General features: G+C 41.3%; 1 protein-coding gene across 4 annotated transcripts in view; it reads left to right on the top strand.

The window, feature by feature from the left end:
• Nucleotides 1-15,657, top strand: part of ANKS1A (ankyrin repeat and sterile alpha motif domain containing 1A) — a 209,618-nt gene that overhangs the window by 178,009 nt on the left and 15,952 nt on the right. For all 4 annotated transcript variants that reach the window (XM_082245969.1, XM_082245970.1, XM_082245968.1 and 1 more), the window contains 5 exons: nt 1,357-1,473; nt 1,643-1,714; nt 1,800-1,886; nt 2,330-2,467; nt 8,087-8,242. In XM_082245969.1, coding sequence (XP_082102095.1) covers nt 1,357-1,473; nt 1,643-1,714; nt 1,800-1,886; nt 2,330-2,467; nt 8,087-8,242 — 570 coding nt within the window. The remainder of the gene's footprint in view (nt 1-1,356; nt 1,474-1,642; nt 1,715-1,799; nt 1,887-2,329; nt 2,468-8,086; nt 8,243-15,657) is intronic.

The raw sequence follows: 15,657 nt of genomic DNA, 5'->3' as shown, positions 1-15,657 counted from the left end.
GTAACGTTTTAGAGCCACACAGGACCCCTTCATCAGGCATGTGATGGAAAAGATACACCGTGCTAGAACCATGGGTTCACTCACGGCAGAGGGGGTGGAAGCAACTGGGTTTTGCTTGAGCTGAGCTGTACTAATGTGCACTGTACACTACTGCAAGTGGATGGAGCATGTCAAGACACTTTTCTTTTTTCCTAGTAAAAACAAACATTTGGTGCTCAGTCACAGTAGAAGAGGCGCTGGCAACACAATTCTGCTATAAAACCCATAAATTGGGTCTTTTGACAGGGGAGGAGCTGACAGGCAATAATGGGAGAGAGAAAGCATGGATTTACTGTACAATCATACAGCATCTGCACAAGTTGAGATTATTTCCACAATACTCACTAGACCTGTAGTTTAGATTAAATTGCGTGTGACACTTAATCTTTAAAGAACAGCATTGTTTCAATTTTAACTCCACTTTTTCTGAAGAAAAAAAAAATCACTTATCCCCTGATCAATTGTATACATTGCAAGCATTTAAGAATATTATTGCACAGTGATGCCTGCAGCTGTTTGTACTGGAACATACAGTATATAGCATGTCGATTGCAATCACTTCCTATTTACTGTAGGCACTACCTACTTTGAGTGGGGAGTGGGTTTCTTGCTATAGTCGGATAATCGGTTCTGGTGTTGTAAAAAGAAAAAACAGTTGTGAACAGTATTAAACCAATCACCTGAGCAGAAAATGACACTATTGGGGGGAGTTTTGCAAGCCTAAAGTCTGCAAAATGCAATACAGTACAAAGAAGCCATGTTCAAAGTTTGAAAAAACTTTATAGACTATAGATTTAACTAAAAAGGTAATTTTTATTTACTTTATTTATGTTAAAAATGTTTATTTATAATTCAGAGGGGAGTTGGCCTTTAAGAGGAAGTCTCTGCAGTGCATAGCTTAATTTAAGCCCCCCCACCCCCACTGTGGTGTCGGCAACTCTCACTCCACCACTGTGCGACCATGTTGCTTTTAGGGGGACAAATAGGTAAGGAGCTTGTATTTTACAGCATTTGTCTTGATGGCAGGTGCCACATTGGACCTGTGCTGATGACCTCAGAGCACCTGATACATGTTGTCACGGCAAAGGGGGTGGGAGTAACAGAGCTCAGCTTGAGCTAACAAGAATGACTACAAATTGGGCTGCTGGTAGGGGATTTGATGATAGGCTGCAATGGGAGTATACCTGCAGTTTGGATTTACTTGCTCGTGAGACTTGAGAGGTTTGGATTATTGTGTCCTTTGATGTTTCCAAGTTTATTATTAATATATATTTTAGATTTGTTATGTTTTTGATATTTGGTAATGTTTTTTGATAGGATGAATCTAGGTTAACATTAAGACCTCCAAGTTCAGCCACCTCATATGCACCTCTACAGAACTGGCAGCACCAACCGGAAAAGCTCATTTTTGAGTCCTGCGGTTATGAAGCCAGTGTGAGTATTTTTAATAAGCTTTGAAACATTAGGTTAAAAAAAGTGTTGCCTGCCTGTGTTTTGTTTTATTTGTCTTTTTAAATATTGCAACATATACAAATTTGCATGTTAAAAATGAAATGTGCTTCTCTGTATATTGGTTTCATAAAATTATCTGTTTGTATGTCAGTATTTAGGATCAATGCTTATCAAAGATTTAAGAGGGACAGAGTCCACCCAAGATGCCTGTGCCAAAATGAGAGTGAGTTATTGTACTTTCTTTAAAGTGAGTGTGCATTAAAATAGAATACAACAGAACATAATGTATTTGTAATATCTGTTTGTAGAAGTCAACGGAGCAGATGAAAAAAACTCCAAGAATCACTCTTTCCATCAGCTACAAGGGTGTCAAGTTTATTGATGCATCAAATCAGGTTATTTTTACTTTTTTTTTTCTAAATGACTTAGCTCTGTACATACTAGAGTGTTCACACAGTACAGCAGAGCAGATGCTCGGTATGGGAACCAGAATACAGTGGATATCATTTTAGTAGGATGCCTTCTACAGTGTTCCAGGGGGCTCCCACAGGCATATTATATGCAATATTGTAAAAACATCCATACTTAGGATTCTCTTTTAAAAAGCGCAACCTTATTGAGAAACTGTTAAGTAGACCTTCTAGGCTTTTGCAGTTAAACCAAACTACAGTTTGAATAAAATGATCTATGTGTTTATGAAGAGAAAAAACAATTGTTTTGTATGTGTAATTGTTTAAATGCACCTTTTACATGTATGTTTTATACTTCACATAAAGTGTAAAGCCTTTTACTAAATTCTTTACCTTTTTATTTACTCTTTTAAATCTTACTTTTTCAGAATGTAATAGCAGAACATGAAATTCGAAACATATCCTGTGCGGCTCAGGATCCTGAAGACTTATGCACCTTTGCCTATATCACAAAGGACCTGCAGACTAGCCACCATTACTGCCATGTGTTCAGCACTGCCGATGTGGTAAGCCATGCATACATACATCTGTGTCATTTCATCAATTAAATAAAAAAGGATGATGGGATAATTCATAAAAATTTTAGGTGTAACTTATAAACCTGTGTTTAGGCTATAGACAGAGTAAAGCATTTACATATTCCTAACAATAGGTGAAAGAGCTTCAATACAAGTCCTCACCTCCTATAGCTGCAGTCATTTTGGAAAAATTCATCAATTTGCACAGCAGAAGCGCTGAAGGTGTTCTCTAATTTAGATTAAAAAAAAAGAGCAAGTATTTCCTTGGTTGCATGTGTCCCTCTCGCTATCCACATGAGTGAGTTGTCATTCTGTAGCTAAAAGAAAGGCTGTAGAATGTCTTTTACCAGCGATATGGTATGCTCAATTTCCTAGTTTTAATTCTTTGTGGAGCCTTGGCAGCCCCTTCAAAATGAGTGGGCTGCTTAACCACTTCCAGATCGCCCGTCAGTACTTTGACGTTAAATACCGGTGTTATGGCAACAGCTGCCATAACCCTGGTATTTTCTTACTGGGCCGGCAGTCCTTTTTCACATAAGTGGTCCGAGCACCGGATTCGCTGCAGGATCACTTTTATAGGCGGCAGGCTGTCCCTCCAAGCTCTCACTCAGAAGCGAACACATATGCAAGTCGCGCCCACATATGTAAACTGTGTTTAAACCACATGTGCGGTATCGCTGCAATCGTTAGAGTGAGAGCAATAATTCTAGCCCTAGACCTCCTCTATAACTCTAAACTGGTAACCTTTGGAAATTTTTAAAGCGTTGCCTATGGAGATTTTTAGGTACCAATGTTTGTCACCATTCCACAATTGTGTTCCATTTTTAAGCATGACATGTTTGGTATCTATTTATTCAGAGTAACATTGTCCTTCACATTATAGAAAAAATTTGGGATAACTTTACTGTTTTCTTATTTTTTAATTCAAAAAAGTGTATTTTTTCCCAAAACATTGCGTTTGTAAGACCGCTGCGCCCATACAAGAAACACAATTGGTTCACAGTTGTTAAAAGGCCCCACCCTTCCCCTTGTCCCTCAGTATTGATTGTGTTTCTCCTACAGCGAAACATTTTTTTTTTTTTTCTCTGATCAAAAGACCTAGAGAGTCGGATGGTACTCCTGTGAGGCGGGTTCAAGAACGCCGGTGAGAGCCGCACTCTATCTGTATGCCTTTTGGGCTTCTCACAGGTCGCCTCATGTGGCACAGGCAAGTGGGACACAGCGTGGTGGTCCCTCCACTTGTTGCCCCACTCACCAGCTCGTGTCTCCTCCTGTCCCCCCTTGCAAACGGTGGGCGCCATGCTGTGAAGGGCCAGCCGCATAACAGCAGCAGCGATGAAGCCTCGTTCTGAAACAGGAACTTCCCGTCTGAACTAGGAAGAGGCTGAGCACGCACAGTGCGACCCGAGAGTGTGGGTGTAAGGCGCGGAGGAGACGCTGGACCCGCATAGCGGTGGGAAAGTAACAGGCTCTTCAACTACCAAGAGCCAGAAGGCTGCTAAGAGTGTGAACCCCGTCTGGACCCACCTTTATGGAGAAGGAGAATGGAAAGAAGGCACAGTTGGCTGCAGGCAACAGCAAATCGGGGCAGAGACTTTGAAGGGGCAAACCTGCTGATCAGCCTCTTGATCCAAGATATATTCATCACTCATAATGGAGTGGAGGTAAAACGCACTGCAAGGCTGGCAAGAAGATCTTGCAGGCAGTGGTCCCACCCTAAGGTATGCCTGTAGTTACTTTATTATCCTGTCGTGTTGCCGCCCTGGAAGGTGAGAGGAGAAAAACGACCATTAGACTTACCTGTAACAGTGTTTCTACGAACCTTCCAGGACGGCAGGCCTACTTCCCTCCCAGTTAAAAGGGTGAGGAAAGAATGTAAACAATAGGGGGGGAGTACACAAGTAAATGAATACCCCTTGTGAATCAGTTGGGAAAATTACTTTTTTACAACTGAGGGACAAGGGGAAGGGTGGGACTTTTTGCCAGCTTTGAACTGATTGTGTTTCCTGTAGGGTGGAGCCTCTCATCTCTCATGTGTTACCGTCCTGGAAGGTTTGTAGAAACACTGTTACCGGTAAGTCTAATGGTCGGTTTTTAAGCTGTAAAAAAAGAAAACAAGGGCCAGTGCGCTCTGGACCAGCATCATTAAGCTGTAAAAATGCCAGAGCCTTCTAAAGGCTGCATACAGCGTTGGGTTACGTCAAAAGTTTTTAAACTGTAGACGTTGGCTTTGAGGTTGGAAAATGGAAGAGGGCAGAGAAAGGATGCTAACGCTGCTAAACGTGGCTAAAACTTGCATTAACGCCAATACAAATAAAAACCTTTTAGACTTTACAACTACTTTTATTATTTTTACCAGTATTATTTTCAATAAGCAGAGCAACAAGGCTTTACATGGGCCTTATTTAGTGTGAGATGAAAATTATCTGTCAATGTAACATGGACAGAGAAGAGAACACATTTTATTTTTTTGTCAAAATTTTTTCCAGGTTAGTGCGTAAAACTCTTAAGACCTACAGGCAAAGGTTTTGTGATTGCAGCAAGAGTAGGAGACTCTGAACTTATGTTATACAAACTTATACCTGCAGTCCATATCCCAGGAGTGGATAACTGAGAAGCTGCTTACCTTAGCAACCATCACCCGTTATCAGTTTGATATGTCAAAAATGGGGGATTCTAGACATCCTAGCCTCCAGATTTAACAAACTTCCTGTGTCTGGTAACAGAACAGAAGCAATGGGGTGCTTGATAATCCCCTTGTTTAAGTTCAGGCTAATTTACACCTTCCATCCAGTGCAATTTCTTCTCTTCTTAAAGAAAATAGAGCAGGAGAGAAAAAAGTGATTCTGATTGCATGAAACTGGCCCAGAAAAAGCTGGAACACAGACAAATTCTGACTTCTAGCAGACAACCCCTAGCCTCTTTCCAACAGACCAGCTCTGCTATCCCAAGGCCCTCTATCCCATCTTGCTTCTCAGTCTCTGGCTTTAACAGCACAGCTTTTGAAGCCTAGGTCTTAAATGACAGAGAGGGGTTTCTGAGTTTGTGATTCCTTCCTTGCAAAAGGCAATTTTTTTTTTCCAAGATCTACTATACCTGGAAATCCTTTTTTTTTGTTTAGTGTGACCACAGGCACTTAAATCCCAGAGATTACTCTGTGCCTTGCATTTTGACATTCCTACAAACAGATCTTGACCAGAACTTGGCTTTAAGCACACTCAAAGATGAGGTCTCGGTCTTATCCATTCTTTTTCACTTTGGCTTCATTCTACCTTTGTTCAATTTGTATCTCATATCAAGCCCCTAGCAGGACCCTGTGCTTCCTTGGGGTCTCTTCTTGGTTGTCTGGTGAGCTGCAGAAATCGCCATTTGAAGCCATCTGAGATATTCCCTTAAAAGGTCTCTCCTGCAAAGTAGCATTTTTGGTTGCTATTACATTGGTCAGACGTGTCTCTCTTGTAAGGAGCGGTTCCTCATACACATACGGTTCATCCTCACAGACTGAGTTGTCTTGTGTCCAATGCCATCCTTTCTCCCAAAGGTTGTTTCAGTATTCTACCGCAATGTTTCAGTATTGAAATATCCACCCCATTGCTTCAGTATTCCACTTCAATGAGGGTTTTAAATGATTCCTATGCCCTACTCCTAAGCATCCACAAGAAATCTCTACATTGCCAGGATGTAGTCAAAGCCATTAAAAGTATACCTCAAAGCTACTTCTGCAGTCAAATGGATGGATTTCCTCTTTGTCCTGTGCTTGGAACCTCGCAAGGCACACCCTTCTTTAAAGTCCACCATTGCATTACGCAGCGCTTACCTTTTCAAAGAAAAAACTCCTGCATTTTTATGCACCCATTCCACCAGACTGGTGGGAGTTTCCTAGGGTATTTTGATGCCAAGTCTCTGTTGCCCAGTTGTCTAAGGCCACTACGTGGTCTTCTGTTCAAACTTTAAAGTTTTGCCAAATGGACATCCAATCTTCTGCAAATGCAACTTTAGACCGCAAAGTTCTCTCAGCAGCAATCTGATGTTGGAACCTCTGACCTTTTGTTGTTTTTGGACCTGTTGGCACAGTTATATTTGTTACTTTTGTTGCCCACCCTCCTTTTATTTTTTTTTTATTTATCAAAATTTTAATTGTTACAAATTCCAAAAAAAATTCAGTATATCCAGTAATACACATTCCATAGTTTTATGTAATACAGAGAAAAAAGGTACAACTGAATAATCTACCCTTCTTTTCTCCCTTCCCTCCTCCCCTTCTGGGTCTGTCATCCTCTCTTCGAGAGAGACTCTCACCCCAATGGCTACCCCTTTTGCTTTATTTGTTGTAGAGTCTGCATAATACCATGTGGGATGATCTCTAGAATATAATCTTACATTGGATGAGTATGTAATATGTGTCTCTTGCAAGAACACTAGGTCCGTCCCCCAGAATTTCAGTTCTCTAAGGATTTTGTGTCTTTTTTTTCTGGTGAGTTCATCCCTTTTACGTTATGTGACCAACTTTACTTCAGCCATCTTGATATTTTGTTTCCATCGTCTCTTTCCACCGGGGTCCTCCCTCCTCTCTCTCTCTCCTATTCTTCTCGTCAGAGAGTCCTGTCCCCTACTAGACGGGTCCGGACCTCTCCATTCTATTCCTGTCGGCCAGAGTGGAGGGATACCCCGATAGATCAAGACGAAAGTCCGTTTACCATACCATTCAGGAGATTTTCCCCCTAATTCCCTCCCCTTCCTTTTTCCTACCTCCTTCCACCCCCCCCCCCATTTCCCCCTTCAACAAGAGGAAGAAATTCCAATTCTTCGAAACCTGACCCCCCCTTCCCTTTGGGTCATACCAGTCGGTTTTACTCCCTCCCTCCTTAAACCGACTTTTCCCAGGGTCGAGCTCTGGTTTTGCCTACCTGCCCACTCTTCCTCTCCCATAATAATAATAATAATGCCCACCCTCCTTATGCATTGCTTGGGGATATCCCATGTTGTATAAATACCTGTGTCCTGTACTATACAAATAGGATAAGAGGAATTTTGCCTTAAATGTTAACTTAAATTCCATATCTTTGAGTACAGTACAGGACACATACCACCTCCCTTCCATTTATTGGTTACTTTGCATTGCCTGCTACAAAACTGATGACTCAGAGTGGGGTAGGGTTATATGAGAGATTCCCAGAGGCTGTGTCCTTTAAAGTTATGCTAGTGTTCAGTCACCTAAAGGTACACACCTATAACCCACAGTGTATAAATACTTTGCATGTGTCCTTTCCTGTAATTTACCCTAAGATATTGAATTTACTGGTAAGTCAACATTTCTCTTTTTTGCTTTTTTATTTTTTACTGTTGGAACGTGGAAGGTTTTGGAAAAATGTACCGGACCCTGGTCTAAATAAAGTTGGGAACTGTTGCGCCAAAGAATGTTTGCATAAACTTGGTTGTAGTGTACTGTATTTTTAATGTCATTTAAAATCTGTTTAATAAACCAATATCTGGCTGCATGTGTTTAATGAGTTCATTAGAATATTTTTTAACTTTTCATTAAAATCGGGACCCTTTCCTTTGTACTACATATATTCCTAAATGTTATTTGTCTTTATTTTAATACAGAACCAGGCCTATGAAATAATTCTGACTTTAGGCCAGGCTTTTGAAGTTGCATATCAGTTGGCCATACAGGCACAGAAATCCCGTCTTCCTGAAGCTGTTGTCTCCCGACCGTCAAAGCCTGTTCCCAAGCCACGTGGCAGCATAAGGAGGCAAAATGTAAGTATTGGAGTATTTATTTTCTTCTTGATCGAGCGCATTAGGTATGCACACAGCTGCATACTGTAAATGCTTTTATGCATGAGACTGTATGGTGGCCATAAATTGATAATTTCTGTTTTGTAACTACCCATTTCCACTAGCACTGCTTTTGTATAATTGTGTAATGTAGGAGATCGTTGTCTGCTTAAAGACTTTAAAATACTGACGTTCAATCAGTATACAGAAAAGCCCCCCCCCCCCACCCCAAAAAAAAAAAAAAAAACTGCGGCACAAATACCTTATGACATAAAATATTGCAACAAACACCATTTTATTCTATAGGTTCTCTGATATATATATATATATATAATGTTTGGGGGTTCTAAGTAGTTTCCTAGCAAAAAAAAAACTATATTTTTACATGTAGGAGCAAAGTGTCAGAACAGGCTTGGGAAGGAGGTGGTTAAAGTGGTTGTAAAGGCACAAGCTTTTTAGCTTCATGCATTGGGTTTGTTTGATCACTACCTATAGCTATGACTGTAAACTTCATATTCTGACATCTGGGAAACCTTCAGCTGTCAGAATACAATAGAGCGGTAGGAGGGATTGCTCCATCAACACTAACTGTGTTGATGGGGTAATCAAGCAATTTTCCTTCCTTCAACCCGTGGCATAATGTACGGCCTGCCTAAGAGTCTAAAAAGACAATCCCCATACATGAACAAATAGAATGGACAACTTATGACTATTGGTTTTCTGCTGAAAAGGTTTTCACCCATCAAAGAATCATTGCTGAGCTATATCCAGGGAAACGGAAAACCACTAAAAGTTTTGAAATTCTAAAAATTCTTTTAAAGGCTGTCTTTACTCTTGCAGGTCCAGCCCTGCAGCCAACTTTTGCTGTAGTTTGTTTGTCAAAAAATAATGTAAGGGTGGTAGAGAGGAGTGGCATTATGGAAGGGATGAGTACGGAGGTGGAATCCGTGTGGGTAGAACTCCATAGGGAAGAAGTAAAGGGGAAAGTAATAGTGGGGGTATGTTATAGATCGCTCAACCAAAGGGAGGAGGTAGAGCTGGGATTTCTATCACTGTTGGGTAATGTGGCAACGCTGGGGCCAGTCATCATATTGAGGGACTTCAATTATCCCGACATTGACTGGACAGAGGGGACTGCACACTCACTAAAGGCATGTATTTTCATGAATATCTTACAGAACAACTACATGTCTCAATTGGTGGATTCTCCTACTAGAAATAATGCATTACTAGATATATTAATTACTAATGACCCAGATCTAATCACAGATGTATGAGTCCCGGACAACTTTGATTCTAGCGATCACAGGATGATCACATTTAGTGTAAATCACAAGATAGCAAGGCAAGAGGGGAAAATAAGAACCCTAAACTTGAGAAGGGCAAACTTTCCTCAACTGTGCTCAATAATAGAGAAAATAAACTGGGACCAGACCCTAGGAACACTGACCACAGAGGAAAATTGGGAATGCTTTAGGAACATATTCAACAAAAGCATCTCACAGTGCGTTCCTACGGGAAATAAATTTAGAAGAGCCAATGCCAAACCAGGGTGGCTTAACTGTAATGTAAAAAACCTTATTAGGGAAAAAAATGGCTTTTAAGAGTTATAACTCGGAGGGGACATTATCGGCTTTCCACCAATACAAGGAATCGAATAAGAAATGTAAATCCGGAATGAAGAAGGCTAAAATAGACTTCGAGAGACAAATAGCAGAGGACAGTAAAAGGAACCCTAAGAAATTCTTTAAATATATCAATGGCAAAAAACGAGGTCAGAGCATGTTGCACACATAATTAACGAGGATGGGAGGATGGTTACAGAGGACACAGAGAAGGCAACTGTGCTAAATGCTTTCTTCTCCTCGGTCTTTACACAGGAAAAGGAGGGGTATACTGGCCATGACTGTATGGTTAGCAGTACTTCACAGGACTTGCCGCTATGGCTAACAGAGGGTAAAATCATGAAAAGGCTTGGTAACATTAACACAAAAAAATCACCAGGACCGGATGGCGTGCATCCGAGAGTACTCAAAGAACTCAGTAAGGTTATATCTAGACCACTGTTGCTGATTTTTGCAGATAGTATTTTGACAGGAACTGTACCAGGTGACTTGAGGAAAGCGAATGTTCTACCCATATTCAAAAAAAGGGCACAGGCATATCCGGGGAAATTATAGGCCGGTCAGCCTGACATAAATATTATGTAAATTACTAGAAGAGATGGTAAGGGACTATATCCAAAAATTTGCATCAACAGTATCATCAGCAGTAATTAGCATGGGTTTACAAAAGGCCGTTCTTGTCAAACCAATTTGTTAACATTCTTCGAGGAGGTGAGCTGTGAGCTAGATAGGGGGAGACCGTCCTGTGGATGTGGTGTATCTGGATTTTGCTAAGGCATTCGATCCAGTCCCCCACAAACGCTTAAATTACAAACTAAGGTCTGCAGGCATAGACTACAAGGTTTGATCTTGGATAAAAAACTGGTTAAAGGGGCGTGTCCAATGGAAGGTAATAAATAACGCATACTCAGACTGGTCTGGAGTGGTAAGTGGGGTCCCCCAAGGCTCAGTCCTGGGACCAATTTAGTTCAATTTATTTATAAATAGCATTGAGGATGGGATCATTAGCTCAATCTCAGTTTTTGCAGACGACACACAAATAAGCAGGGCAATTACTTCACATCATGATGTAGAAATTTTACAGAATGACCTGAACAAAAAAACAGAGTGGGCAACTACATGAAAAATGAGGTTTAATGTGGAGAAGTGTAAGGTATTGCACTTGGGGACTAAAAACATAAACGCAAAATACGCTTTGGGGGGGGAACCTCTGGGGGAATCAAGAATGGAGAAAGATCTTGGGAGTCTTAGTAGAAGATAGACTAAAGCCTCGTACACACTAAACGAATTTCCGCCGACCAGTCGTTCGTCTTTTGTCCACAGTGGTGTCTGTTGGTTGGAATGTGCTCTAGACTGCACATGAATTTTCCCGCACGACAGAATTCTACTTCAGAAGTGATGTCATGTGTTGGATTGCTTTCTTTGTGTTTTTTCATCTCTGAGCATGCCTAGTCTTACTCATAAGATTTTTCCCCATCGAAATCTGTACTGACTGCACGAAAATCGGACGTGTTTTGACGGTGGACAAAAATTTTATAGCCTGCACACCAGGATTTTTTCGGCCGAAAAGTCGGAGTCGGTTGTCGAGAGCACCATACTAACAAGCCGAAAATCGACAAATCGGTCGTCGGACGAAAAATCCCGGCCGAATTTCGACTTGTGTGTACGGGCCTTTAGCAATAGCATGCAATGTCAAGCTGCAGCTGCCAAAGCCGGCAGAATATTAGCATGCATAAGGAAGGGGATATATTCCAGAGATAAAATTATAATCTTCCCACTTTATAAAACCATGGACCGACCACATCTGGAGTACTCTGTCCAGTTATGGTCGCCAATCCTCAGAAAGGATGTGTTGGAACTGGAGAGAGTCCAGAGAAGGGCAACCAAAACGAATTAGGGGATTGGAAGACCTTTAATTATGAGGAGCGGTTACAAGCGCTTGATTTATTCTCCCTGGAGAAGACACCTGAGAGGGGACATGATGGCAATTTACAAATCCCTCAACTGTGATCTTGGCATAGAAAAAAATGTATTCAGTCGCAAAGGAATGTAAAAAGACACAAGGACATACAATGTAATTAGAGGAGAAGCGATTTAACCTCAGGCTGCGCAAAGGGTTTTTTACAGTAAGGGCAATAAGATTGTGGCACTCTCTTCCACAAATGGTTATAACTGCGGGTAGTATGGCTACTTTTAAAAGACTCTTAGACGTACATCTCAAAGAACATACCATTCAGGGGTTTTGGGAAATGAATACGTCCACACACCCCTACACGGGTTGAACTGGATGGACTATTATTTTTATTCAACCTCAACTACTATGTAACTATGTAAACCTTAGCTAATTGGACTAGGGCAATAAACAATCAAAATGATCCTGTTTGTCAGGCCCAAAATCTAATGGAACACCCTCAGGCTGCGCAAAGTTTTTTTTACAGTAAGGGCAATAAGATTGTGGAACTCTTCCACAAATGGTGATAACTGCGGGGAGTATGGCTACTTTTAAAAGACTCTTAGACGTACATCTCAAAGAACAGAACATTCAGGGGTTTTGGGAAATGAATACGTCGACACACCCCTACACAGGTTTAACTGGATGGATTATTGTTTTTATTCAACCTCAACTACTATGTAAACCATAGCTAATTGGACTAGGGCAATAAACAATCAAAATGATCCTGTTTGTCAGGCCCAACATCTAATGGAACACCCTCTTGCCTTACTTATGTGTTAATGCACTTGAACAGGTCATGACACACATTTTCAAAATGGCCTTCACTTCTATCCATATGCACAGGATCTAATAGCTGAAAGTCTAGTTCGCTTCCTTTAAAAGACACATCTTTGGTGAGGCACTTGACAAATTCATATAGATCCGACAGGAGAAAAGGGCATTCTCCCACAGCAGAAAACTTCAAAACCCCCCTCTTCAAGGGATTCTAACTCCTCAAAATGCAAAGCGCGCCGCACAGCTCTCCTCAGATTATATCCTCAAAGCCAAAATTCAGACCATCCTTTCGGTGAAATGACCTTGAACACAAATCCTACCAAGTTTGCCACAAAGCCTTCTCCACAATGAAGGGGCACCGTCAGTCCTAATGCTGCGGGGATTTCTGTTAGCTTGCATTCCCCTGGGTGTCAGACATCCCAGACCTAAGGGGTCAGTCTGTGATTTCAAAAGGGTACAAAATAATGTGCCTCTTCCTATTCTTCTCTCAAAACAATCAAAATCTGCTCAAGGACAGTCAGATTTACAAATTATTTTGAACCATCTCTTGACCCAGGGAGTGATCGTTTGTCCCTCTGGAGGAAAAGTTCAAAGGATTCTGTTCAAACCTGTTAATTGTATTAATATTCCAACGGGGATATTCATCCAATCCTTGGCCTAAAATCCCTAAGCAAGTACCTTTTGCGCTTACAACCATTGCATAGAATATTTTTTTTTTGCCTCTCTGAGACCAGGGGAATGCTTGGTATCAGTAGATTTTCAAGATGTTTACCCCTATTTTCCCATTTATCCTCCTCATGTCTCAGGAAGACATTCCCTAAAGCGAAATGTATGTTGGGCAGAAAATAACGGTGACGTCCTCACGCTCGCTCGGAGCATTGGCCGTGCAATGTAAAATGCTTTTATTGCCTTCTTTTTGTGAGTAATTTTGCATGGCTTATAATAAAGATTATATATATATATATACACACACACACACACACACACACACAGTACTTTACTGTGGGATTTACGGTGCCTTGCGAAAGTATTCGGCCCCTTTGAACTTTGCGACCTTTTGCCACATTTCAGGCTTCAAACATAAAGATATAAAACTGTAATTTTTTGTGAAGAATCAACAAGTGGGACACAATCATGAAGTGGAACGAAATTTATTGGATATTTCAATCTTTTTTAACAAATAAAAAACTGAAAAATTGGGCGTGCAAAATTATTCAGCCCCCTTAAGTTAATACTTTGTAGCGCCACCTTTTGCTGCGATAACAACTGTAAGTCGCTTGGGGTATGTCTCTATCAGTTTTGCACATTGAGAGACTGAAATTTTTGCCCATTCCTCCTTGCAAAACAGCTCGAGCTCAGTGAGGTTGGATGGAGAGCGTTTGTGAACAGCAGTTTTCAATTCTTTCCACAGAATCTCGATTGGATTCAGGTCTGGACTTTGACTTGGCCATTCTAACACCTGGATATGTTTCTTTGTGAACCATTCCGTTCTAGATTTTGCTTTATGTTTTGGATCATTGTCTTGTTGGAAGACAAATCTCCGTCCCAGTCTCCGGTCTTTTGCAGACTCCATCAGGTTTTCTTCCAGAACGGTCCTGTATTTGGCTCCATCCATCTTCCCATCAATTTTAACCATCTTCCCTGTCCCTGCTGAAGAAAAGCAGGCCAGAACCATGATGCTGCCACCACCATGTTTGACAATGGGGATGGTGTGTTCAGGGTGATGAGCTGTGTTGCTTTTACGCCAAACATAACGTTTTGCATTGTTGTCACAAAGTTAGATTTTGGTTTCATCTGACCAGAGCACATGTTTGGTGTGTCTCCCAGGTGGCTTGTGGCAAACTTTAAACGACACTTTTTATGGATATCTATCTTCTTGCCACTCTTCCATAAAGGCCAGATTTGTGCAGTATACGACTGATTGTTGTCCTATGGACAGAGTCTCCCACCTCAGCTGTAGATCTCTGCAGTTCATCCAGAGTGATCATGGGCCTCTTGGATGCATCTCTGATCAGTCTTCTCCTTGTATGAGCTGAAAGTTTAGAGGGACGGCCAGGTCTTCGTAGATTTGCAGTGGTCTGATACTCCCATTTCAACATTATCGCTTGCACAGTGCTCCTTGGGATGTTTAAAGCTTGGGAAATCTTTTTGTATCCAAATTCGGCTTTAAACTTCTCCACAACAGTATCTCGGACCTGCCTGGTGTGTTCCTTGTTCTTCATGATGCTCTCTGTGCTTTAAACGGACCTCTGAGACTATCACAGTGCAGGTGCATTTATTCAGAGATTTCCAAAAAACAACAATATCTCTCCTGCGCTCGAGTGGTATGCGGGAAGGTGAATCTTCTAGGCAGTTTTAGGACACAAATGAAGTGGTCTTGCTGCCCCCCTCAGGACCAAGGGTATCCAAAAGGCACTACAAGAAAACAAGAGAAGGGCGCACCGACCTTGTGCATTACCACTTAAAAGTTTATTAAAATCAAAGAAGGGTAGCGTACAATATACTCACAAACGTAGCATATGAACAAGCATATAGGAAATGGGCACCGCTCGCTTCCAGGACACTTCTCTACTGCTGGATAGCGTGATGGCGTCCTCAAAACCTGATGTGGCTTACGCATTTCGAGGGAGGACCCTCTTCCTCAGAGCCAAAATCGCCAGTAAAGGGGCTGAATAATTTTGCACGCCCAATTTTTCAGTTTTTTGTTTAACAGTTTGAAATATCCAATAAATTTCGTTCCACTTCATGATTGTGTCCCACTTGTTGTTGATTCTTCACAAAAAATTACAGTTTTATATCTTTATGTTTGAAGCCTGAAATGTGGCAAAAGGTCGCAAAGTTCAAGGGGGCTGAATACTTTCGCAAGGCACTATATCTTTTCCTTGGTATGTACCGTTGATGGTGAGCGTGGATCTACTGAATAATTATGAGATCATCCTGTGGCATTCTACCTCTGTGGAATTTATCTAAAGGCGGATGGTCTGTGGGTTGAGAGGCTAAGGAGGCGGAAGCCAGCCATCCATCCATTCCTGAGGGATCTTGTC

This window comes from Pelophylax lessonae (assembly GCF_965119305.1).
Source record: "Pelophylax lessonae genome assembly, chromosome: 2".
In the NCBI taxonomy this organism is placed as follows: domain Eukaryota; kingdom Metazoa; phylum Chordata; class Amphibia; order Anura; family Ranidae; genus Pelophylax; species Pelophylax lessonae.
Note: the sequence above shows the minus strand (reverse complement) of the source record. Positions and strands in the feature narration are given on the sequence as shown.